This window comes from Piliocolobus tephrosceles, chromosome 4 (genome assembly GCF_002776525.5).
Source record: "Piliocolobus tephrosceles isolate RC106 chromosome 4, ASM277652v3, whole genome shotgun sequence".
Classification (NCBI taxonomy): domain Eukaryota; kingdom Metazoa; phylum Chordata; class Mammalia; order Primates; family Cercopithecidae; genus Piliocolobus; species Piliocolobus tephrosceles.
The window spans coordinates 151,525,218-151,550,746 of record NC_045437.1 but is presented as its reverse complement, the minus strand read 5'-3'; the positions used below and the strand labels follow the sequence as shown (position 1 = coordinate 151,550,746).

At 43.9% G+C, this 25,529-nt stretch overlaps 1 protein-coding gene across 1 annotated transcript in view; it reads right to left on the bottom strand.

The window, feature by feature from the left end:
• Positions 1 to 2,138: 2,138 nt before the first annotated feature.
• CDC25C (cell division cycle 25C) overlaps positions 2,139 to 25,529 on the bottom strand; it is a 50,885-nt gene continuing 27,494 nt past the window's right edge. The window contains exons 9-15 of the mRNA XM_023195423.1: positions 8,999 to 9,151; positions 7,965 to 8,066; positions 6,807 to 6,890; positions 3,996 to 4,094; positions 3,320 to 3,453; positions 2,845 to 2,956; positions 2,139 to 2,666 (exon numbers count right to left, since the gene is read on the bottom strand). Of these exons, the coding sequence (XP_023051191.1) occupies positions 2,517 to 2,666; positions 2,845 to 2,956; positions 3,320 to 3,453; positions 3,996 to 4,094; positions 6,807 to 6,890; positions 7,965 to 8,066; positions 8,999 to 9,151 (834 nt within the window). The 3' untranslated portion in view covers positions 2,139 to 2,516. The remainder of the gene's footprint in view (positions 2,667 to 2,844; positions 2,957 to 3,319; positions 3,454 to 3,995; positions 4,095 to 6,806; positions 6,891 to 7,964; positions 8,067 to 8,998; positions 9,152 to 25,529) is intronic.

The window sequence follows — 25,529 nt, the reverse complement described above, 5'->3', positions numbered from 1 at the left end:
ACAATCCCCCTTCCCTCCCACTCACTTTTAAAAAGTGTCTCTGTTCCAGAGCCTGGGAAGAGGGTATGTTTGTCTCTATTCTATCTCAGCCTAGGCTGTAGAGGGCTTTGTCCTGTTCAGTCCTGGGCTATCAGTCCTACTAGGTTAACACTAGAGAACGACAATGTTCAGTCAATTCTACTGCCACCCAAGACCAAGTAGGGCCACACCTTACTGCAGGTAAAGTCCTATTCATATTAAAAAGCTCCAAGAAAGGAAACCCTGGCATACTGAATAATACAGTTTAAAAATCTTCCTGAAGTCTAATGGATCTTGCTTTGTTTTATTCCTATCTTCATATATCACAAATCTCTACTTCCAACCATCCTAAATCCTAAAGCTTGTCTTTGTGAGATGTGAAATGGAGTGGAGAAAAGACTTAAAAGTCAAAACCCCCCGAGGCTCTAGAGAACTTTTTTTTTTTTGAGACAGAGTCTCGCTTTGTCACCCAGGCTGGAGTGCAGTGGCGCAATCTTGTTCACTGCAACATCTGCCTCCCAAGTTCAAGTGATTCTCCTGCCTCAGTCTCCTGAGTAGCTGGGATTACAGGCAGCCACCACCATGCCTGGTGAATTTTTGTATTTTTAGTAGAGACGGGGTTTTGCCATGTTAGCCAGGGTGGTCTTGAACTCCCGACCTCAGGTGTTCCGCCAGGCTCAGCCTCCCAAAGTGCTGGGATTACAGGTGTGAGCCACCGCCAAGATGGAACCTTTGAGCCCAACTGAGATCTGTCATTTGCCTTAGAGAATGTCTAGATACCACATGCTGCTGAGTCTGTGGTGCACTTCTAGTAACTCATGCCATGGAATGATCTAGGAAAGGAAAGCCTAGGACATTGCTGAAGAAAACTGTTTGAAAGGCTTACCTTAATTCCAGAGCATCAGTTCTCTTTTTGAGATGGAGTCTTACTCTGTTGCCCAGGCTAGAGTGCAGTGGATTTTGGCTCACTGCAACCTCCACCTCCCGAGTTCAAGCAATTCTCCTGCCTCAGCCACCCTAGTAGCTGGGATTACAGGTGTGTGCCTCCATGCCTGGCTAATTTTTGTATTTTTTTTTTTAGTAGAGATGGGGTTTCACCATGTTGGTCAGGCTGGTCTCGAACTTCTGACCTCAAGTGATCTGCCCACCTTGGCCTCCCAAACTGCTGGGATTACCAGAGCACTGGTTTTTAAGCCTTAGCATGTATTAGAATCAACTGAAAAGGGAGATTTTTAAAACCTAGTTTTCTGAGCCCTAACCTCAGAAGTTCTGATTTAAGAGGTCTGAGGTGAGGCCTGAACATCTGTATTTCTTTTTTTTTTTTTTTCTTTTTTTTTTTAGAGACGGAGTCTTGCTCTGTCGCCCAGGCTGGAGTGCGGTGGTGCAATCTTGGCTCACTGCAAGCTCCGCCTCCTGGGTTCACGCCATTCTCCCACGTCAGCCTCTTGAGTAGCTGGGACTGCAGGCACCCACTACCACGCCCGGCTAATTTTTTTTTTGTATTTTTAGTGGAGATGGGGTTTCACCATGTTAGCCAGGATGGTCTCGATCTTCTGACCTCATGATCCACCCGCCTCGGCCTCCCAAAGTGCTGGGATTACAGGCATGAGTCACCACGCCCGGCCGAACATCTGTATTTCAAACAAGTTCAGATGATGTTGACGATCTAGGGTCCAAACTTTGAGAATTACTGGTTTTTTGTTTTGTTTTTGTTTTCTGAGACAGAGTCTCTCTCTGTTGCCCAGGTTGGAGTGCAGTGGCACGATCTCATTGCAACCTTCACCTCCTGAGTTCAAGTGATTCTCCTGCGTCAGTTTCCTGAGTAGCTGGGACTAGAGGAGCATGCCACCATGCTGGCTAATTTTTGTATTTTTAGTAGAGATGGGGTCTCACCATGTTGGCGAGGTTGGCCTCGAACTCCTGACCTCAAGTGATCCACCCACCTCGGTCTCCCAGAGTGCCAGGATTACAGATGTAAGCCACGGCCTAAGAATTGCTGGTTTAGAGAAAAGCATGTTGGCCTCAGCTGTGAATAAAGATAATATGTCTGAAGTAGTCTAACTTGGTGATCTCCTCTGTAGACAGATCTTCTAGGAGCAGGCTAGGCTCACAATCACACCTCTCATTCCGTAGTGTTTATTTTTCCAATTTTAAAATAGAGGGGGAAACAAAGAAGGAAAATACAAAGAGGGTGGACAACTCTCTTGCATCCACCCAACATGAGGAGTTGGGAAGAGGAATGCCAGAGTTCCCTGAACCAACAAAAATCTCTCTGCAACTCAAACCTGCCTTATAGAGCCACTCCAGGACTACAACACCAGCTTTCAGCTCTGCTGAAACCTAATCCATTCCCAGGCCTGTATACAAGTTGGCAGCCTGGTGGTTTGCAGAGACATCTTTTAATAATCTTGGGTTTGGTCATCCAGAAGGCCTCTTTCTGCTCAGGGTTTCTGCAATGTCTTTTGGTGACTCGTTAGCAGCCAGTGGTTGGAATGTTGTCACGGGCTCACATCCTTCACCAGAAAGGCAATCTGCTCCCGCAGCTGCCGCTCCCCTTCCTGCACTTTGCTCTGGCTTCGACACCTCAGCAACTCAGCCTTGTGGTCGTGATGATGCATAGGGCAGTAGCTCTGTGGTTCACAGAGCTCCTGAAAGGTAAGGAACAGAGTAAGGGATTCTCTAGACTCCTGAACTCTACCTACGAAGGATAATAGAGATGCTGCTGCTGGCAGTGGCCAAGGAGGAGCAGCAGTTTCTTCTCTGAGGGCTTTGCAGGCCCTGGGAGTTGCATGCTAAAGTTGGCTCCCCACATGCCCCACCCTTTACCAAATATTCTGGAAAGAAGTCTCTGTAGCCGCCTTTAAGGATATATAGCTCTGGGTAGTACAATGCAGGATACTGGTTCAGAGATCTGTCCTCTTCACGCAGAGAGCGGCACCTTTAGAGAGAACCCAGAGATGGGTGGGGTGGAAAGAAACAAGGTCAGGATCCCAGGGGTCATTCACTGGGGAGGGAGAAGAGGAATAGACTATTGCCAACCTCAAAAAGGACCTTCCAATCTCACTGTGTTTGCAAAAAAAGGTCCAAGTAGCACCACCCTTCCTCCTTTCCTCCACTGCGGCCTCATTCTCAGTCCCTTTTCCTTTATTGTTTCATACTTTTCAATTGCAGAAACATCTTCCTTCAACCTCCCTAACATTCTTCAAACTGTAGAATCCAGTCAGTCTCTGCCTGAACTGGTGTGAGAAGTCCAACTCAAAATCCATTTCCATTACCCGCCAGACCCCATTTAGACACTCACATTCGGGGGCCCCTCTCTGAGGAGAATTCACAGTGGAACACGATGATTATTCTCTTCTGGGTGTCCAAAGGGACAATGGGCTTCTTCAGAAAGAAGCTAAACAGTTCTTCCTGACTATACAAGTTTAAGGCTCCCTGTAGAAAAAGAATTTTAGTATTTCCTCAGGGGCTTACAGACAGTGCCAATACTTAGAAATGACTGAGACACCAACCTGGGATAATTTGGACCAGAAAAGCTGGACTATCAGCACCTTTAGGGCAGGGGTCTAAGTATATCTCTGTATATACCCTGAACGCCTAGCATAGAGCTTGGTATGTAGTAGATGGTCAATAAATGTTCATAAAACTGAACTACTGGAAGTATAGGGATCACTGCGAGGAATGTTCATGAATAGTAAGTGTTTGCAAAGTGCTTCAGTCCTTGGATTCATGTTTTTATTTCTAGGTAGGACCCCTTGGCTCCTACAGAAAAGAGGGAGATAGATCTAGGAAGGAAAGGGAAAGTAAGCTGCTTAAGGTATACAGAATTAAAACAATGAGGACCTCAGCCTTGATGTGCTTCAAATATGTAATCTTTGTCCTGATTCTAGAGTTCATAGGCCCCTTTGTCCACAGACTCTTCTCAATAAAGAGCTATCTCCAGTCCTCCCCTACTAATGGCCACAATGTCGTCTCACCTGGATGTGTCCTCCCAGGTACTCATATGGATAGCGACAATCAATGACATAAAACTTCTCAATCAGACCCTGGAACTTCCCCAACAGTAAGGCAGCCACCTGGACAGAAACAATGACTGAATATTCTGCTCACTACAACTCTGAGTGAGAGAAGAGTCAATGACACAGTTCCTTACAATCACACTCCTGTTATGTCCACTGTATGTCCAGCCTCCAAAGTCATCTCATATTTGGTATGTGGCAATGATTCAGCCCCCACCCCACAAAAGAGAATGAAACAGGAAGTGGCCCTTTTAGAGAACCAAAATAGCTGGCCCTGCCAAGATATCAAGGAAATCCATAATCAGGCTACCCATCTGGGGACAGGCATGGCTGGAATCAGCCTCTCAGGAGACACCCAAGGACTTCTGCAGTGGCAGAGGCAGCAGCTAGAGATCTCAAAATTGCAGGAAGAAATGCAAAATGGTTCCCTACCCGCCATCAAAAAGGAAGAAAGTAAGTCTTTCAGGAAAGGATATGGAAGCGAAAGGTTGATACCTAGAGGAAGGAAGAAACTGAAGCTACTTGAGTGTAAACTGGTTCAGCCTTTCTGGAGGGAACTTTGTAAATACATATACAAATAAATGTAATTACAGTTTGACTCAGCAATTTCTAACATCTTAAGTAAACTGGAAAAGTACACAAAGATGTAGGCACAATTATATTCATCTCAGCATTGTTTTATATTATCAAAATATTAGAAATAACTCCAATATTCAATAATAGGGGTTTGGTAAAATAAATTGTACACGTCAGTAGAACAGAGCAGCATTACATAGCCATTAAAATGATAACATAGATATCTTATTGATATAGAAAGATGTCTATAATGTCTTACTAAGCAAACTGCAATACTATACGTTCATCATGATCTTTTTTTTTTTTTTTTTGAGATGGAGTTTCGCTTTTGTTGCCCAAGCTGGAGTGCAATGGTGAGATTTCAGCTCACCGCAACCTCTGCCTCCTGGGTTCAAGCAATTCTCCTGCCTCGGCCTCCTAAGTAGCTGGGATTACAGGCACACACTACCACATCCAGCTGATTTTATATTTTTAGTAGAGACAGAGTTTCTCCAGCCTTGAACTCCCGACCTCAGGTGATTCACCTGCCTCGGCCTTCCAAGTGCTGGGATTACAGGCGTGAGCCACTGTGCCCGGCCCATGATCCTATTTCTATAAAACATATGCTAGAATAAAATCTGGGGCTGGGCACGGTTGCTCACACCCGTAATCCCAGCACTTTCGGAGCCTGAGGAGAGTGGATCACCTGAGGACAGGAGTTTGAAATCAGCCTGACCAACATAGAAAAACCCTGTCTCTACTAAAAATACAAAAATTAGTCAGGTGTGATGGCGGGCACCTGTAATCTCAGCTACTTGGGAGGCTGAGGCAGGAGAATCACCTCTGGGAGGCAGAGGTTACAGTAAGTTAAGATTGTGCCATTGCACTCCAGCCTGGGCAACAAGAGTGAAACTCCATGTCAAAATAAAAATAACATAACATAACATAACATAACATAACATAACATAACATAACATAACATAAAATAACAACATAAAATAAAATAAAATAACATAAAATAAAATAAAATAACATAACAAAATAAAATAACATAACATAACATAAAATAACATAACATAACATAACATAAAATAACATAAAATAAAATAATAAAATAAAATAAAAATCTGGAAGGCCATAGGAAAATATTACTAGTGGTTGTCTCTGGTGATGAGATTGTGGGTATGGTGACCAAATAATTTTTGTACAAACTGGGAGACTTTTGAGAATGAAAGCAAACACTATTAATAATTACCCTCACTAACAGATGTAAATGGGATTGCAAAATGTAAACGAGGGTGCATGGTCACCCTAATTGAGACCTTAATTGAGACCATTTTTTGTGTGTGATTTTGTATTTTCCTTTCTTTTTTTTTTTTTTTTTTGAGATGGAGTCTCGCTCTGTCGCCCAGGCTGCAGCTCAGTGGCGTGATCTCAGCTCACTGCAAGCTCTGCCTCCCAGGTTCACACCATTCTCCTGCCTCAGCCTCCCGAGTAGCTGGGACTACAGGTGTCCGCCACCACGCCCGGCTAATTTTGTGTGTTTTTAGTAGAGACGGGATTTCACTGTGTTAGCCAGGATGGTCTCAATCTCCTGACCTTGTGATCCGACTGCCTCAGCCTCCCAAAGTGCTGGGATTACAGGCGTGATCCACCTCACCCAGCCCTTTGTATTTTCCTTTCTTTCTCCCTTTTTTCTTAAATAATAATTATTTTTTGAGACAGAGTCTCACTGTGTCGCCCAGGCTGGAGTACAGTGACATGATCTCTGCTCACTGTAACCTCCCCAAGCGGGGTTCAAGCAATTCTTGTGCCTCAGCCTCCCAAGTAGCTGGGATTACAGGCACACACTACCACGCCTGGCTAATTTTTTTGTATTTGTATTAGAGATGGGGTTTCGTCATGTTGGCCAGGGTGGTCTCCAACTCCCGGCCTCAAGTGCCTGAGATCTGCCTGCCTTAGCCTCCCAAAATGCTAGGATTACAGGCGTGAGCCACCATGCCTGACCCCTCCCTTTTTCCTTTTTACAACAACTATACATCATTTGTTTAAACTAAAAAGGAAGGAGAGAGAAGAATGGGGAAAAAGGAGTCCTTTAATATAGCTTCAGTTGAATAAGGAGCCTATGTGAGTGAACACAGTGAAAGAAATACAAATGGAAAGGGGGATTTTAGGGACAGAACAGACCAGATGGTAACTTATGTAACTAGTTACCATCTCCAGAAATCTGCTTACTGTTTCTGGGTTGACATACTTCAGATCTTGGTGTTTCCCTGACACGGTTGGCAGCACACATACCTAGAAATACACAAGAGCTGAAATAAAAGCGAATATTCCACACCCAAGTTTGAGATCAAAGACCCTTATTTTGTCCTTCTTTCCAAGTGACCCTTAAAACCCCAGAGGCCTTCAAAAAAATCAATGTCTCTATAAAGTGCATATACATCAAGTCGATTTCTAAGAACTGATCCTAAAGAACAAATCAAGGATGTGTACGAAGTTTTAGATTTCTCTACAAATATATTCATCTTGGTATCATTCATAAGAAAAAATTGTAAAACTAAATATCTTACAAGAAGGGATTTATGAAGAAATTATGAGCAGCCAAAAAAAAAAATGAAATAATATGGAGCTATTAAAATGAAATGGGCTGGGCATCGTGGCTCATGCCCGTAACCTCAGTGCTTTGGGAAGCCAAGGAGAGAGGGAATTTCTTGAGGCCAGGAGCTCGAGGCTGAAGTGAGCTATGATCATGCCAATGTACTCCAGCCTGGGTAACAGAGCGAGACCTTGAATCTTAAAAGAAAGAAAGAATGAAGCATAACTGCTTAGTAATAGGAAAAAAGGTGCTCCTGATATAATTATTAAATGAGAGGAAAAACTCAACAGATAACAAAACAATATAAACTATTTTTGTAGAAAAGCAAAAACTGTATTTGTATATGTGTTTGTGAAAATACAGAAAAAAATCTGTAAGAATATATACCTTCTGCAATTATACAGAGAGTAGGGGGGAAAAAAGAATATATACTAAGCAATATTACCCTGGTTAATAAAGTTTGGGATAAATTTCTTCATTTTCTACTTTTTCTGTAACAACCAAGTATTATTTACATAATTTTAAAATATGTTTTTAAACAGAAAAAAAGTAAAAAGTCTCATACTTTCCCCTGTGTTCTGGATCTTCCCAGAAGAATAAGAAATACTTTCTTTCTGGAAAGGCTTAGGGCCTGGATCTACCATTACAGTACTGTCAGGTTATCAAAGAGTATTTGGTGAAGATGCATATTTACACCAGGCATTCTCTGCAAACAGAGAAGATTCAGATCCAAATGACTCACTGAAATACAGGATGGGTGTAGCCAAACTCACCTTGGAAAAATCACCAATCAGGTGCCCCTGGTTAGAATCTTCCTCCAGCATCTGAGTGATATTAATGTCACACAGAGAGACTGTCTTCTTTAAATGTAAGCCCTGAAGATGACAAGATTCCCACCCCACACCCAACCCTCATGTTAAAGGTTTAAAAACCAGTAGATGGCCGGGCGCGGTGGCTCAAGTCTGTAATCCCAGCACTTTGGGAGGCCAAGACGGGCGGATCACGAGGTCAAGAGATGGAGACCATCCTGGCTAACATGGTGAAACCCCGTCTCTACTAAAAAAATACAAAAAACTAGCCGGGCGAGGTGGCAGGCGCCTGTAGCCCCAGCTACTAGGGAGGCTGAGGCAGGAGAACGGCATAAACCCAGGAGGCGGAGCTTGCAGTGAGCTGAGATCCGGCCACTGCGCTCCAGCCTGGGCGACAGAGCGAGACTCCGTCTCAAAAAAAAAAAAAAAAAAAAAAAAAAAAAAACAGTGGATGGAGTGGGTCATGGTGGCGCACATCTTGCTCTGTCGCCCAGGCTGGAGTGCAGTGGCGCAGTCTTGGCTCACTACAACCTCCGCCTCCTGGGTTCAAGCGATTCTTCTGCCTCAGCCTTCCTAGTAGCCAGGACTACAGGCACATGCTGCCATGCCCAGCTGAGTTTTTGTATTTTAGTAGAGACGGGGTTTCACCGTGTTACCCAGTCTGGTCTTAAACTCCTGAGCTCAGGCAATCTGCCCGCCTCGCCCTCCCAAAGTGCTAGGATTATAGGCGTGAGCCACTGTGCCCGGCCGATGACAACATTTCTAAAAGTACAATATAGATATACTTTATATATCTATGTTATACAAATATTTTATGTATATATATTTCACATGTGGATACAGATGTAGAAAAGACAGAAAGATGGAAAGAACAAAGAGGAAAAAGTAAAAGTAAAGAAGAAGAAGACAAAAAAGGCATAATAAAACAATCCTCATACCAGAAAAGCAAAGACATGAGAGAGAAGATGAATAAGATTTCCATCTTAAAAAGTTCTTACCTTCCTGAGTTTTCCTTGGCCAGAAAAATACTTTTTTTTAACTTTGTCTGGTATCGTGTTGTCCTTGAATTTTTCCACCTGCTTTAGTCTTGGCCTATTCAAGTTCTCTGGCATCGAGGGGGAGCGATATAGGCAGCTTCTGTTCACTGATGCCTGTTTGGGAATATTAAATCCCTTAGTTCTTATGCCTCCAAGTGTGTCTGCAGACCTGCAGCATCAACATATCCTGGGAGCTTCTTTGAAATGCAGATTTCCAGATGTGAGGCCACACCCCAAACCTACTGAATTAAAATCTGCATTTTAACAAGATGCCCAGGTGATTTCTCAAGTTTGAGAAGCCCTGGGTAGGCAACCTGTCTTCACAGGCCCATTAACATCTTTCTACCTGGACTGCATGATATTCCATCTCCATGGACGTCTTAACTAGCCAAACCAAATTCTGCTGCTGACTGTCTTAGATGCACTAGTTCTTCTAACAGAAAGCAAACATAAGTTCAGTCCCTCCAGTTATGTGACAAAATAATAATAATAATAAGAAGAAGAAGTCCATTTTGTCTCTGGGATCCTAGGATATTGACAATCAGGATTTAAGGACCTCAACAAACCTAAAGATGAAAAGCCAAGAAGAAAAATAGCAAAAGAAGCATCATGCAAGAAAAAAGGACACACTAAAATCAAATAGCATGATGACCATTATAGGATGGATACTATGAAACCCATCAGGGAAAAAAAATGGCGCAAATGTCATGAAGAACTAGCCTTGAGAATTGCTTACACAGGAACAGACTAAAGTATAAGAAGATGGACTGTTGTTTATTTGAAAGGCATGGTTTGGGTGCTATATTCAGAGTCAAGAGAGTCTTATCAAATGACCTCTGATAACACCTTCCAATTAATCCACAATTCTATCCTGTTGCCACATACTTTGAGATCTCTACCTCTCACCTAGAGAACAGGCAAAAGCTCCTTCTCTAAACACTTATCATACTACCTGTTATGGACTGATTTAGGATGGGCGGCTATACAATAAGAGAGACATAACTGGAAGGCAGTTTGATGATCAATGGTTTCTGGAAGAAGAAAATAAGAATAACAACATTTTGCTTTATGACAACTATGGATATTATGATTTTATCACACACGGTCCTATCTCTTGCTCATGGTACCAGCTGATGGTACAGTCCACATTATACGTAGCAACATTCTATACCTTTCCCCTTAGACTCCTTCCAAACATTGCCCTATGTCCCCATCCATCCTACCCCCCAGTCACTGATGACTGGACCATATTGCTGGTTGAACACATCTATTTAGTGGTCTAGAATAAGGAAAAATAATCTAGGCCAATCAGGTTCCCTCTCTTGGTAGCCTAACTTGGAAGATGGAAAAATAATTAGGCAGTAGCAGGAGCCAAAGCCCAAAAGGAAGAAGCCAAGAGATACAGTCAAAGTCACAAAGCCAGTGATGCATGAATGGATCAACCAAAGGTAGGGGAGGAAAGGAGACGTGGTGAGGCACTGAGGAGTTGGGTGCCTGGTCTCCATGACAGACAGGACTTCATATAACTTCAACTTTCCCCTGAGAAGGCAGGAGAAAGCTAGATGACGTTTTCAGAAGGGACTTCTCTAGAACACACCATAATAGTCATGCTAAGAGCCATATTATTAAGAGTTTGGAATTAATTAGCTAATTGAAACTTATCTTTTTTGTTGTTGTTGTTGAGGTAGGGTCTCACTCTGTCACCCTGGTTGGAGTGCAGTGGCACAATCTTAGCTCACTGCAACCTCTGCCTCTCAGGCTGAAGCGATCCTCCCAACTCAGCCTCCTGAGTAACTGGGACTACAGGTGTGCATCACCATCCCCAGCTAATTTCTGTACTTTTTGTAGAGACGGGGTGTTACCATGTTGCCCAGGCTGGTCTCGAACTCCTGGGCTTAAGTGATCCATCTGCCTCAGCCTCCCAAAGTGCTGGGTTTACAGGCATGAGCCACCACGCCTGGTCTGTATCCATTTTTAAGCATTGTATCTAATAAATTTTTGCCCAACTCAAGGTCACAAAAATTGTCCCCTGTTTTCTTTGGAATTTTTTTTTTTTTTTGAGACAGAGTCTTACTCTGTCGCCCAGGCTGGGGTGCAGTGGCATGATCTCAGTTCACTGCAACCTCTGCCTCCCAGGTTCAAGTGATTCTCCTTGCCTCAGTCTCCTGACTAGCTGGCATTACAGGCGCCGGCCACCATGCTTGGCTAATTTTTTTTTTTTTTTTTTGTGAGATGGAGTCTACCTCTGTCGCCCAGGCTGGAGTGCAGTGGCACGAACTTGGCTCACTGCAACTTTCACCTCCCAGGTTTCAGCGATTCTTCTGCCTCAGCCTCCTGAGTAGCTGGGATCACAGGCACCCGCCACCACGCCCAACTAATTTTTGTATTTTTAGTAGAGACGGGGTTTCACTGTGTTGGCCAGGCTGGTCTCAAACTCCTGACCTCGTGATCCACCCACCTTGGACACCCAAAGTGCTAGGATTACAAGTGTGAGCCACCATGCCCAACCACTTAGCTAAATTTTTTTTTTTGTTTTTGAGACAGAGTCTTGCTCTGTCACTCAGGCTGGAGTGCAGTGGCGCGATCTCGGCTCACTGCAAGCTCTGCCTCCTGGGTTCACGCCATTCTCCTGCCTCAGCCTCCCAAGTAGCTGGGACTACAGGCGCCATGCCCAGCTAATTTTTTGTATTTTTAGTAGAGATGGGGTTTCACCATCTTAGCCACAATGGTCTCAACATCCGGACCTCATGATCTGCCCGCCTCAGCCCTCCAAAGTGCTGGGATTACAGGCATGAGCCACCGCGCCTGGCTCCACTCAGCTAATTTTCATATATTTAGTAGAGATGGGGGTTTCACCATGTTGATCAGGCTGGTCTCGAACTCCTGACCTCAGGTGATCCACCGGCCTCGACCTCCCAAAGTGCTGGGATTTACAGGCATGAACCACCGTGCCAGGCCTTTCTTCGGATGGTTTATGGTTTAAAGTTTTAGATTTGGAGCTATGATCCATTTTGTGTTAATTTTAATATATGATGTAGAGCATGGGTTAAAGAACTTTTATCTTTTAACATACGGATTTCCAATTGGTCCCGCACAATTTGTTAAAAAGACTATGCTTTCTCCATTTGATTATTTTTTATCTTGGCTGAATTACCAATTACATATATGCATATGTCTATTTCTCAAATCTCTATTCTCTTGTGCCAATGTTTTAGGTTTCTAGTAGCTATTATAGGGATAATTAAGGTGATTAACATCTTCATATAGTCCAAGGACAAGATGTCAAAAATAAATGACAGCAGAAAACTACTTTCACAAATAGAAAAAGCTACTTCAGCGGCCGGGCTTGGTAGCTCACACCTGTAATCCCAGCACTTTGAGAGGCCTAGGTGATTCCGAATCGCTTGAGTCCAGTAGTTCAAAACCAGCTTGGGCAACATGGTGAAACCTTGTCTCTACAAAAAAAAACAATTAGCCAGATGTGGTAGCGTGCGCCTGTAGTCCCAGCTACTTGGGAGGCTGAAGTGGAAGGATCAATCGAGCCCAGGAGGTCGAGGCTGCAGTGAGCTGTGATCGTGCCATTGCATTCCAGCCTGGGTGATAGCGTGAAACCCTGTCTTTTTCTTTTTTTGAGACGGAGTCTTGCTCTGTTGCCCAGGCTGGAGTGCAGTGGCCAGATCTCAGCTCACTGCAAGCTCCACCTCCCGGATTCACGCCATTCTCCTGCCTCAGCCTCCCGAGTAGCTGGGACTACAGGCGCCCGCCACCTCGCCCGGCTAGTTTTTTTGTATTTTTTAGTAGAGACGGGGTTTCACCGTGTTAGCCAGGATGGTCTCGATCTCCTGACCTCGTGATCCACCCGTCTCGGCCCCCCAAGGTGCTAGGATTACAGGGTTGAGCCACCGCGCCCGGCCGAAACCCTGTCTTTTCTAAAAAAGAGCAAGGTACTTCTTTCCTACACACTTATATGAAAATAAATGTCAACTGATCGCAAAGAATGTAAGTGCTAGGTCATGGAGAGATGATGAAGATGGTACTTTAGTTCTGTCTAGCTAGTTGGAAGTTTCCCAGTTCCCAGAAGCTGGTGTGGGAAGATCCCAGGATCATCTGGCTTAGACAGCATTCAATAACTACCCATTTTCAATCTTTAAGGAATTACTAGAGTGTTTCCAAATATGGGAGTTTTTAAATACTGAGAAAGCCAAAAAGAAGGGAGGGAAACTTACTAGATTCAACTTGCAGATTCTATTAAAAGACTTGATAAACTACATTGAATAATTATTTTATAAACTACACATTCTTGAGTACACGTAAGCCAGTCCAGCTTCTGTCTGCACCACTCTTCCGCTCTTGTCAAGGCTATCAACAGCCTTCATGTTTCAGCATCTGACAGTCACTTCTCCAGCCACATTATCTTTCTGAACCTCATGTCAGCTTCCATTAAGTTGGCTACTCCATTTTTGTTGGCTTCAATGGCACCTCCTACTCTTTTAGTGATTTTTATTTATTTATTTATTTATTTATTTTTGAGATGGAGTCTCCCTCTGGAACCCAGGATGGAGTGCAGTAGCATGATCTCAGCTCACTGCAACCTCCACCTCCTGAGTTCAAGCGATTCCCCTGCCTCAGCCTCTCAAGTAGTTGGGATTACAGGCGTGCACCACCACCCACAGCTGATTTTTGTATTTTTATTTATTTTTTTGAGACAGAGTCTGGCTCTGTTGTCCAGTCTAGAGCTCTATGGTGTGATCTCAGCTCACTGCAACCTCCGCTTGCCTGGTTCAAGTGATTCTGTCTCAGCTCCTGAGTAGCTGGGATCACAAACATGCACCATCATGCCTGGCTAATTTTGTATTTTTATCTTATTATTATTATTATTGAGACAGTCTTGCTCCGTCCCCCGGGCTGGAGTGCAGTGGCACGATCTCGGCTCACTGCAAGCTCCGCCTCCTGGGTTCACACCATTCTCCTGCCTCAACCTCCGGAGTAGCTGGGACTACAGGCGCCTGCCACCATGCCCGGCTAATTTTATTGTATTTTTAGTAGAGATGGGGTTTCACCGTGTTAGCCAGGATGGTCTTGATCTCCTGACTTCATGATTTGCCCGCCTCAGCCTCCCAAAGTGCTGGGATTACAGGCTTGAGCCACTGCGTCCGGCCATTATTATTTTTTAATTTTGTATTTTTAGTAGAGACGGGATTCACCGTGTTGACCAAGCTGGTCTCAAACTCCTGACCTCAAGTGATCTGCCTACCTCGGCCTCCCAAAGTGCTAGGATTACAGGCATGAGCCACTGCGCCCGGCCTAGTTCTTTATTTCTAATACAGGCAGTCCCTACACTAGAAGAACCATGATGCTTCTACCTCTGTGCCCTCTCCTCTGCTCCTTGTCAATTTTCTTTGTTAGGCCTCCTTACCTATCAAACCTGTAATAGATGCTGGATTCATCAGGGCTAGGCCCTGGCCCTTTTCTCTTTTATCTCTTCTCTCTAGCCATAAGTAATTTCTTCTACCTACAAATTTAAAATTTCACTCTAAGCTAATGATTCCCCAATTTTTCTATCTTAATCAAGTCCTCTGCTCTGACTTCTGAACTTCCAAATTCACATATGGAAGCTTGATACGTTTTGAGTACCTACTAGGTGACGTAGCAATGAACAAAAGAGTAAAAGAGACAATTAGACTAATAAATATACTCCATATTTTTTCACATAGTGATAAATAGCATAAATCAAAACAAAGAAGGATGAAAAGAAAAACACAGGGGTTGGGAAGTCTGTCAGGAAAGGTCCTTATAAGACATATGTACAGAGATGAGACTGAAATGAGGAAGAAAATCATGGATTATCTTGGGGAGGAAAGTTCTAGGATGACGGAACAACAAATGCAATGGCCCTGGGTGAGAATAACAAGGCAGCCAGTGAGAGAGCCCATTTAGTATGGTACCTTTTTTTTTGTTTCTTGAGACAGGGTCTCACTCTCTCATCCAGGCTGGAGTGCAGTGGCATGATCACAGCTCACTGCAACCTCCACATCCCAGGCTCAAGTGATCCTCCCACCTCAGCCTCCCAAGTAGCTGGAACTACAGGCTTACACCACCACACCTTGCATTTTTTTTTTTTGTAGAGACAAGGTCTCTCTTTGTTGCCCAGGCTGGTGGTGAACTCCTGGGCTTGAATGTCCTCTTGCCTTAGCCTCCCAAAGTGCTGGGATTACAGGTGTGAGCCACCACACCCAGTGATACTATTTTTAGAAACCTCAAAAACTCATTTAAATAATACTATAAACCAACCAGACCTAAAAGACACCTAGAGAACACTCTACCCAACAACAGTAGAATATACATTCTTCTCCAGCACACATTGCACATTCTCACAACAGGCCATATGCTTGAACATAAAATAAGCCTCACCAGGTGCAATGGCTCACGCCTATAATCCTAGCACTTTGGGAGGCTTCAGGCGGGCAGATCACGACATCAAGAGATCGAGACCATCCTGGCCAACATGGTAAAACCCTGTCTCTACTAAAAATACAAAAATTAGCTGGGCCTGGTGGCACATGCCTGTAGTCCCAGTTACTCAGGAGACTGAGGCAGGAGAATTGCTTGAACCTGGGAGGTGGAAGTTGCAGTGATCTTAGATCGTGCCACTGCACTCCAGCCTGGTGATAGAATGAGACTCCATCTCAAAAATAAAATAAAATAAGCCTCAATAAATTTAAAAGGATTGAAATGACACAAACTATGTTCTCTAACTACAATGGAATAACATTAGAAATCAGTTAACAGAAAAAATCTGGAAAATTCACAAATTCATGAAAATTAAATAGGCCGGGCATGGTGGCTCACACCTGTAATCCCAGCACTTTGGGAGGCTGAGGTGGGTGGATCACCTGAGGTCAGGAGTTCAAGACCAGCCTGGCCATCATGGTGAAACCCCATCTGTACTAAAAATACAAAAATTAGCCAGGCGTGGTGGTGGGCGCCTGTAGTCCCAGCTACTCAGGAGGCTGAGGCAGGAGAATCGCCTGAACCTGGGAGGTGCAGGTTGCAGTGAGCCAAGATCACACTACTGTACTCTAGCCTAGGTTACAGAGGGAGACTCTGTCTGGGGGGGAAAAAAAAAAAGGGCCGGGCGTGGTGGCTCATGCCTGTAATTCCAGCACTTTGGGAGACTGAGGCAGGTGGATCACTTAAGGTCACGAGTTTGAGACCAGCCTGGCCAATATAGCGAAACCCGTCTCTACTAAAAATACAAAAATTAGCTGGGCGTGGTAGTGTACGCCTGTAATTCCAGCTACTTGGGAGGCTGAGGCAGGAGAACTGCTTGAACCTAGGGGGCAGAGGTTGCAGTAAGCCAAGATCATGCCACTGCCCTCCAGCCTGGGGGACAGAGCAAGACTCTGCCTCAAAAAAAAAAAAAAAAAAAAAAAAAAAAAGAAAGAAAGAAAGAAAAGAAAAAGAAAATTAACATACTTGTTAATAACCAATGGGTCAATGAAGAAATCATAGGAAAATCAGAAAATACTTTGAGATGAATTAAAATGAAGATACAATACACCAAAGCTTATGGAATGCAGCTAAAATAATGCTTAGAGAAAAATTTATAGTTATAAATGCCTGTAATAAAAAAGAAGATCTCAAATCAATTACCTAAACTCCCACCTAAGAGGAAACTAAACCCAAAGCAAGCAGAAGGAAGGAAATAAAAAAGATTAGAGCAGAACTTAAGAGAATAGAGAAACAATAGAACCAAAAGTTGGTTCTTCGAAAAGATCAGCAAAAATCGAGAAACTTTTTAGTTGGCCTAAACAATTAAAAAAAAAAAAGTCTCAAGTTACCAAAATCAGGAATGGAAAGTGGGACGTTACTACCAACCTTACAGAAATAAAAAGGATCATGAGGAAATATTAATGAATAAATGTGTGCCAACAAATGAGACCACTTAGATGAAATGGACTAATTCCTAACAAAACAAAAACTACTGAAACTAGCCAGGTGCAGTGGCGTGCACCTGTAGTCTTAGCTTCTCAGGAGGCTGAGGTGGAAGGATTGCTGGAGCACACAGGAGTTCAAGGTGACATAGGGAGGCATAGCCCCAACTCTAATTAACAAAACAAAAGACTTAAACCATGACCAGGTAGGATGTATCTCAGAAATGCAAGGTTGACCTAACATCCGAAAATCAGCCACCGTACCCCACCATATCAATAAAATAAAGGACAAAAACCATATGATTACTCATCTCTGCATGTTGGGAGGCTGAGACAGGTGGGTTGCTTGAGCTCAGAAGTCTAAGACCAGCCTGGGCAACATGGTAAAACCCTGTCTCTACAAAAAAATACAAAAATTAGCTGGGTACGGTGGTGCATGCCTGTAGTCCCAGCTACCTGGGAGGCTGAGGCAGGAGAATTGTTTGTGCTCAGGAGGTTGAGGCTGCAGTGAGCTGTGATTGTGCCACTGCAGTCCGTTCTGGGCAACAGAGTGAGACTCTATCTCAAAAGAAAAAAAAAGTGATAGATTAATAGACAGAAAATTAATAAGTATATAGATAAGTGTTCAACAATATAAATCAACCAGACCTACTTGACATGTATAGAATGTTCTATTCAAGAATAGCAGACTATACATTTTCTAAGTTACACTAAACATTTACCAAGATGTTCTGGGACATATCCTGGACCATAAAAACCAATCTCAATGTGCCTAAAAGGATTTAAGTCATATAAAATATATTCTTGACAATCAAATTAAGTTAGAAATCAATAACAGAAAGGTCCTCAAATATTAGGTCCTCAAAAAGTCCTCAAATATTTGCAAATAACTAAATAACAAGCTTCTAAGTAACCCCTACATCAAAAAAGAAACCAAAAAAGGAAATTGGAAAGTATTTTGAACTGAATAAAATGCAACATATCAAAATTTGTGAGATGCAGCTAAAGCACTAAATATCGTTATTTAAAAAGGTCTCAAATCAATGACCTTAGCTGCAACCTTAACAAACTAAAAAATGAAGATCAAATTAAACTCAAAGTATCCAAAGATTAGAGTGCAAAATCAATGGAATAGAAAACAGAAAAACAATGGAGAAAGTCAGTGAAACCAAAAGATGATTTTTTTTTAAAAGATCAGTATTGATAAATCTCCACCCAGACTTATCAGGAATAAGACAGAGGGCACATATAACCAATATGAGGAAAGACAGACATCACTATGGATTCTACAGACACTAAAAAGCTAATAAGAAAAATTGTTTTTCTTTTTGAGATGGAGTTTCGCTCTGTCACCCAGGCTGCAGGCTGGAATACAGTGGCACGATCTCCGCTCACTGCAAGCACTGCAAGCTCCACCTCCCGGGTTCACAGCATTCTCCTACCTCAGCCTCCCAAGCAGCTAGGACTACAGGCGCCTGCCACCACGCCCGGCTAAGTTTTTGTATTTTTAGTAGAGACGGGGTTTCACTGTGTTAGCCAGGATGGTCTCGATCTCCTGACTTCGTGATCCACCCGCCTTGGCCTCCCAAAGTGCTGGGATTACAGGCGTGAGCCACTGGGCCTGGCCAGGAAGTATTTTTAACAACTTTATGCCACTATATTTGACAACCTAATTAAAATGGGCAGATTCCTTCAAAGACACAAACTACCAAACTCACTCAAAAAGAAATGGATAACCTGAGTAGTTCATATCTATAAAGTAAGTTGAATTTGTTAAAAACATTTCCACAGAGAAAACTCTAGGCCCAGGTGGCTTCACTGGTGAATCGTACCAAACATCTAAAAGAGAAATAAAACCAATTCTATATAAATTCTTCCAGAAAATTGAAAAAAAGAGGGAATTATTTGCAAATCATTTCATGATGCTAGCATTACACTGATACCAATACCAAAACAGTACCATGAAAAGCCAAAACACTGAAGATGAATATCTCTCATGAACACAGAGGTAAACACACACACACACACACACACACACACAAAATTTTTTTGTGTGTGTGTGATGGAGTCTTGCTCTGTTGCCCAGGCTGGAGTGCAGTGGTGCTATCTCAGCTCACTGCAACCTCCGCCTCCTGGGTTCAAGCGTTTCTCCTGCCTCAGCATCCCAAGTAGCTGGAATTACAGGTGTGCGCCACCATACCCGGCTAATTTTTGTATTTTTGGTACTGATAGGGTCTCACCATGTTGGCCTGCCTTGGCCTCCCAAAGTGCTGGGATTACAGGTGTGAGCCACTGTGCGTGGCCTTTTTGTTGAGATGGAGTCTCACTCTGTCTCCCAGGATGGAGTGCAGTGGCACAATCTCAACTCACCGCAACCTCTGCCTCCCTGATTCAAGCAATTCTCCTGCCTCAGCCTCTTGAGTAGCTGGTACTACAGGTGTACACCACTATGCCTGGCTAGTTTTTGTATTTTTTTGTAGAGACGGGGTTCCACCATGTTGACCAGGCTGGTCTCGATCTCCTGAACTCAAGTGACCCACCTGCCTCAGCCTCCCAAAGTGCTGGGATTATAGGCGTGAGCCACAGTGCTCAGCTGATGTAAAAATTATCAACAAGGCCGGGCGCGGTGGCTCAAGCCTGTAATCCCAGCACTTTGGGAGGCCGAGACGGGCGGATCACGAGGTCAAGAGATCGAGACCATCCTGGCTAATACGGTGAAACCTCGTCTCTACTAAAAAATACAAAAAAACTAGCCGGGCGAGGTGGCAGGCGCCTGTAGTCCCAGCTACTTGGGAGGCTGAGCCAGGAGAATGGCGTAAACCCGGGCGGCGGAGCTTGCAGTGAGCTGAGATCCGGCCACTGCACTCCAGCCTGGGTGACAGAGCGAGACTCCATCTCAAAAAAAAAAAAAATATCAACAAAATGTTAGCAATGAAATCCAACAATATATAAGAAGGATCATATGTCACAACCAAGTGAGGTTATCACAGGAATGCAAGGTTGTTTAACATTCAAAAATGTAGGCCAGGCACAGTGGCTCATGCCTGTAATCCCAGCACTTTGGGAGGCTGAGGTGGGCAGATCACCTAAGGTCGGGAGTTTGAGACCAGCCTGACCAACATAGAGAAACCCTGTCCCTACTAAAGATACAAAATTAGCAAGGAATGGTGACGCATACCTGTAATCCCAGCTACTCGGGAGGCTGAGGCAGGAGAATCTCTTGAACCCAAGAGGCAGAGGTTGCGGTGAGCCAAGATCGTGCCATTGCACTCCAGCCTGAGCAACAAGAGCAAAACTGTTTATTTATTTATTTTTTTTTTTTATTTTTTTTTTTTGAGACGGAGTCTCGCTCTGTCGCCCAGGCTGGAGTGCAGTGGCCTGATCTCAGCTCACTGCAAGCTCTGCCTCCCGGGTTCACGCCATTCTCCTGCCTCAGCCTCCCGAGTAGCTGGGACTACAGGCGCCCGCCAACACGCCCGGCTAATTTTTTGTATTTTAGTAGAGACGGGGTTTCACCATGTTAGCCAGGATGGTCTCAATCTCCTGACCTCGTGATCCGCCCGTCTCGGCCTCCCAAAGTGCTGGGATTACAGGCTTGAGCCACCGCGCCCGGCCCACAAAACTGTTTAAAAAAAAAAAAAGTAATTCATCATATTAACAGATTAAAAAAAAAACAACTCACTTGCTTATCTCAACAGATACAGAGGAAAGGGCTGGGTAGGGTAGCTTATGCCTGTAATCCCAGCACTTTGGGAGGCTGAGGCAGGGGGGCTGCCTGAGCCCAGGAGTTCAAGACCAGCCTGGACAAAATGGTGAGACCCCCATTTCTATTGGGAAAAAGAAAAAAAAAAAGAATTAGCCAGGGGTGATGGTGCTTGCCTGTAGTCCCAGCTACTTGGGGAGGCATAGGCAAGAGGATCTCTTGAGTCCAGGAGTTTGAGGATGCGGTGAGCTGTGATTGTGCCACTGCACTCCAGCCTGAGAAAGAGAGTGAGACCGCATCTCTTTAAAAACAAAAGCAAAAAAAAAAACTCTGTTCCTGCTAAAATCTCCCAGCAAACTAGGAATAGAAGGGAACTTCCTCAACCTGATGATGGGCTTCTTAAGAACATCATACTCAATGTATAAAAAGCTGAATGCTTTTCTCCTAAGGTCAGGTATAAGGCAAGGGGTTCTAAGTAATTTTTAAGATTACAAAGGAGTCCTAAGACCAAAAAATTTCAGAACTATTATTCTAGGAGAAGGAAAATTGATAATATAGGAGAGGGGAGATACTGCAGTAGTACACACGAGGAGATGCTTCTGTCTGACTTGGTTTTTGCAGACTTTACAAATGCCTACAACGCCCTACACAATCTATCCTCCTGCTAACTCCTCTCTGCCCTCATTTCCTACCCCTCTCCACTTGCTCCTTCCACTTCAGCCACACTGGCCTTCTTGCTGTCCCATGAACACGCCAAGCATACTCACCTCAGGGGCATTGCACTTGCTTTGCCTTCTGCCGGGAATGACTCATTCCTCCTGACATCTGCTTGTTTGGCTTCCTCGCTCTTTCAGATGTCTGCTCAAATGTCACTCTCAAAGAAGTCTCCTCTGACCTACGCAACCTATCAAAAATAATAACTCTCACCCTGCCCCCCTCCAATCAAGGGACTCCCTATAGTCTCCTTCTGCTTTTTCACCATAGTATTTTTACCATCTGCCATATTACAAATGTATTTGTCTGTCTGTTTCCTCATGATTAGAATGTAAGCTCTGTAAGAGCAGGACTTTGTTGCATTGTGTTAACTACTGTGTCTCTGGCATTAGTGAATGAATGAATGAATGAATAGGACACAGTGTGAAGGGAGGGCTTTAGATAGGAGCAGGGTCACTTCATGCTCTGCGGCAAGAGCAACTGCAGATTATATAGGTATAAAAGGAGAGTGGTTGCTGTATCTGGTGAGAAAAGAAGGCAGTTTTCTTCTGATAGCGTCTGTTTTCTCTTCACAACGAAACACTTCAAACTGCATATGACTAAAGTCATCCTTGATCTCATCCTTCCTTCACAGCCTGCATCCAACCCTCCAAGTCCTGCTGATTCTGTATCCAAAATATATATATCTATGTATCTTTTCACTTTTTAATTTTTTTTGAGACAGGGTCTTGCTCTGTCGCCCAGGCTGGAGAGCAGTGGTGTGATCACGGTTCACTGCAGCCTTAAACCCCTGGGCTTAAGCCATTCTCCCACCTCAGCCTCCTGAGTAGCTGGGACTACAGGCATACACACCATGCCTGGCTAATTTTTTTTTCTTTGTAGAGACATGTTGCTGAGGCAGGCAGGCAAAATATATTTTGAATGCATCCATTTCTCTGTCTCCATAGCCAACACCTTAGTTCAGGCTACCACCAACTCTAGCTGGGACTAACGCAATAGGTTCCTACTCTTACCTGCTTCCAACTCTTTTTTTTTTTTTTTTTGAGGCAGGGTCTCCCTTTGTTGCCCAGGCTGGAGTGCAGTGGCACGATCATGGCTCACTGCAGCCTTGACCTCCTGGGCTCAAGCAATCCTACCGCCTCTGCCTCCCTAGTGGCTGGGCTGGGACTACAGGCATGCGCCACCACATGCAACTAACATTTTTTTATTTTTAGTAGAGATAAGGTTTCACTATGTTGCTCAGACTGGTCTCAAACTCCTGAGCTCAAGCAACTCTCCTGCCTCAGCCTCTCAGAGTGACAGGATTACAGGTATGAGCCAAGCCACCCGCTGACTTCCAACTCTTAATCCCTTCTAATCTGTTCCCCATCCATCAACAAGAGTGGTCTTCACAAAACAAATCAGATCATATTATTCCCCTGCCTAAAGCCCTCCCTTCAGTAGCAACTCATTGTACTTAGAATAAAATCCAAATACTCACCATAGCCTAAAGGCCCTGCATGATCTACCTCCTAACTAATTATTCTTTCCCAGCTCACATAACACTCCTCTCATTAACACTGACTTCTCAGTTCCTCCAACACGTGAAGACCTTTTCCACCTGGGGCCTCTGTACCTGCAACATTCCTTCTTCATGAAATGCTCCTGCCTCTACTCTTGTCCTGTATGGTTCCTTCACAATTAGAGTGGCCCCAACTTCATTGTGTAAAACTTTCCCAGTTTTAGCAATGGAAGCCCTACATCCTAGAACATTCCAGTCCCAGGCAAACTGGGAGAGTTCATTACCCAATTCTTAACCAAATATCTCCCACTTGTGGAGGTCTTCCCTCATTATTCTCCATTTAAAGATTTCCTTCTATTAGTCTCTATTTCAGACCCCATTTTGTTTCCATCATTATACTTGGACTATTTGCAATTACTAAATTATTATTATTATTAGAGATGGGGTCTTGCTCTGTCACCCAGGCTAGATTGCCCAGGCATGATCATAGCTCTCTGTAGCCTTGAACTGCTGGACTCAAACAGTCCGCCCACCTCAGCCTCTGGAGTAGCTGGGACTACAGGTGCACACCACCATGACTGGCTAATTTTTATTTTTTGTAGTGATGGCGGCTTACTATTTGCATAGGTTGGTCTCAAACTTGTCACCTCAAACTAACCTCCTGCCTCAGCTTCCCAAAATGTTGGGATTACAAGTGTGAGCCACCACACCCAGCCCAAAAGCTAAATTATTTTGTCTGTTAGGGCAGACATTTACAATTTGGCTGCCCAACATACTGTTTTAGTAAAATCTCAAGTTAGAGAGGCAGTCCTGCCTCCTGATGAGGAGGCCAACGGGGGACAGATATTCCCTTTTCTATGCCCTTGTGACCAACTAGATATTCCTGCCTGGGATTTTGAACCTTAAAGAAGCTCAAAAAGCAAAGGGTTGGTCCAGACTTTTTATGGTTGCTGCATCACAGTAGAGAATATAGTAGGTGGTAGCAAATATCTATGAGCAGCATGGTCTATCTAGCAGCAAGCCTGATCATGTTCCATTGCAGGGTGCTGGTAATGGTGGCATTGAGTGTCCAGCCAACAAGTGGCGGCATCCTGAGCACAATGTTCCTGGAATAGTATTTTGGCTGGGCCTTACTTTGTTTTCCAGCCTTCTTGTAATTCTGAGTTCCTCAATACCCTCCAGAAAAATCCCTTTTCCGCTTGAGGAAACTAGAATCAGTTTCTATTATCTGCAACCAAGAACTCTAACTAGAATATCTATTAACTTGATAAAAATTTTTGTTGTTTTGATGCATCCCTGACAAGAATGTAAATTCTAGTCTGTTTTGTTCACCATCGTATCACCAGTGCCTACTACACTTCCCAACATGTAACAGGTACTCAATAAATATTTTTTAAATAAACAAATGAATGAAAAATCACTAAGGTTACAACAATCTCCAAGGAGGTCACTGCTTTATACAAGTATCTATTTATTTCCATTTATTATTATAATTATTATTGTATTTTGAGACAGGGGCTCACTCTGTCACCCAGGCAGGAGTGCAGCGGTACGATCTCGGCTCCCTGCAACCTCCACCTCCAGGGTTCAAGCAATTTTCCTGCCTCAGCCTCCCAAGTAACTGAGATTACAGGAGCGTACCACCACGCCCAGCTAATCTGTGTATTTTTAGTAGAGATGGGGTTTCATCACGTTAGCCAGGCTGGTCTCAAATTCCTGACCTCAGGTGATCTGCCCACCTCAGCCTCCCAAAGTACTGGGATTTCAGGCATGAGCCAACGTACCTGGCCTATTTTTTTTTTTTTTTTCCCATTTAACATCAAAGAAGTAAAACAGTAACAAAAAAAGTCCCTATCCCCCCCCCTTTTTTTTTTCTTTTTGAGACAGAGTCTCTCTCTGTTGCCCAGGCTGGAGTTCAGTGGCGCGATCTCGGCTCACTGCAATCTCTGCTTCTTAGGTTCAAGTGATTTTCCCTCCTTGGGCTCTTTAGTAGCTGGGATTACAGGTGCATGCCACCATGCCTGGCTAATTTTTGTATTTTTAGTAGAGATGGGGTTTCGTCATGTTGGCCAGGCTGGTCTTGAACTCCTGACCTCAAGCAATCCGCCTGCCTCGGCCTCCCAAAGTGCTAGAATTACAGGCATGAGCCACCGTGCCCAGCCCCCTATCCCTTTTCTAACCTAAAACCTGCTGCTATGCATATTCTTATAGGGTGGGCCATCAATGAAAAATGACTTTATGGCCATGCATGGTGGCCCACACCTGTAATCCTAGCGCTTTGGGAGGGTGAGGCAGGCAGATCACTTAAGCCCAGGAGTTAAGAGCAGCTTGGGCAACATGGTGAAATTGTCTCTACAAAAATCATCTGGGCATGGTAGCATGTGCCTGTAGTCCCAGCTACTCGGGAGGCTGAGATGGAAGAATCGCCTGAGCCCAGGAAGCTGTGACCTGCAGTGAGCCCTGATCATGCCACTATAATCCAGCCTGGAAGACAGAGTGAGACTGTCTAAAAAAAAAAAAAAAAAGAAAGAAAGAAAGAAAAAAAAGAAAAAGAAAAAGAGAAAGAAGGAAAAAAAGAAAGAGAAAATGACTGTGTAAGAGTTACAGTCTAAGAAAATGAGCCCATAAAGGGACAATTAA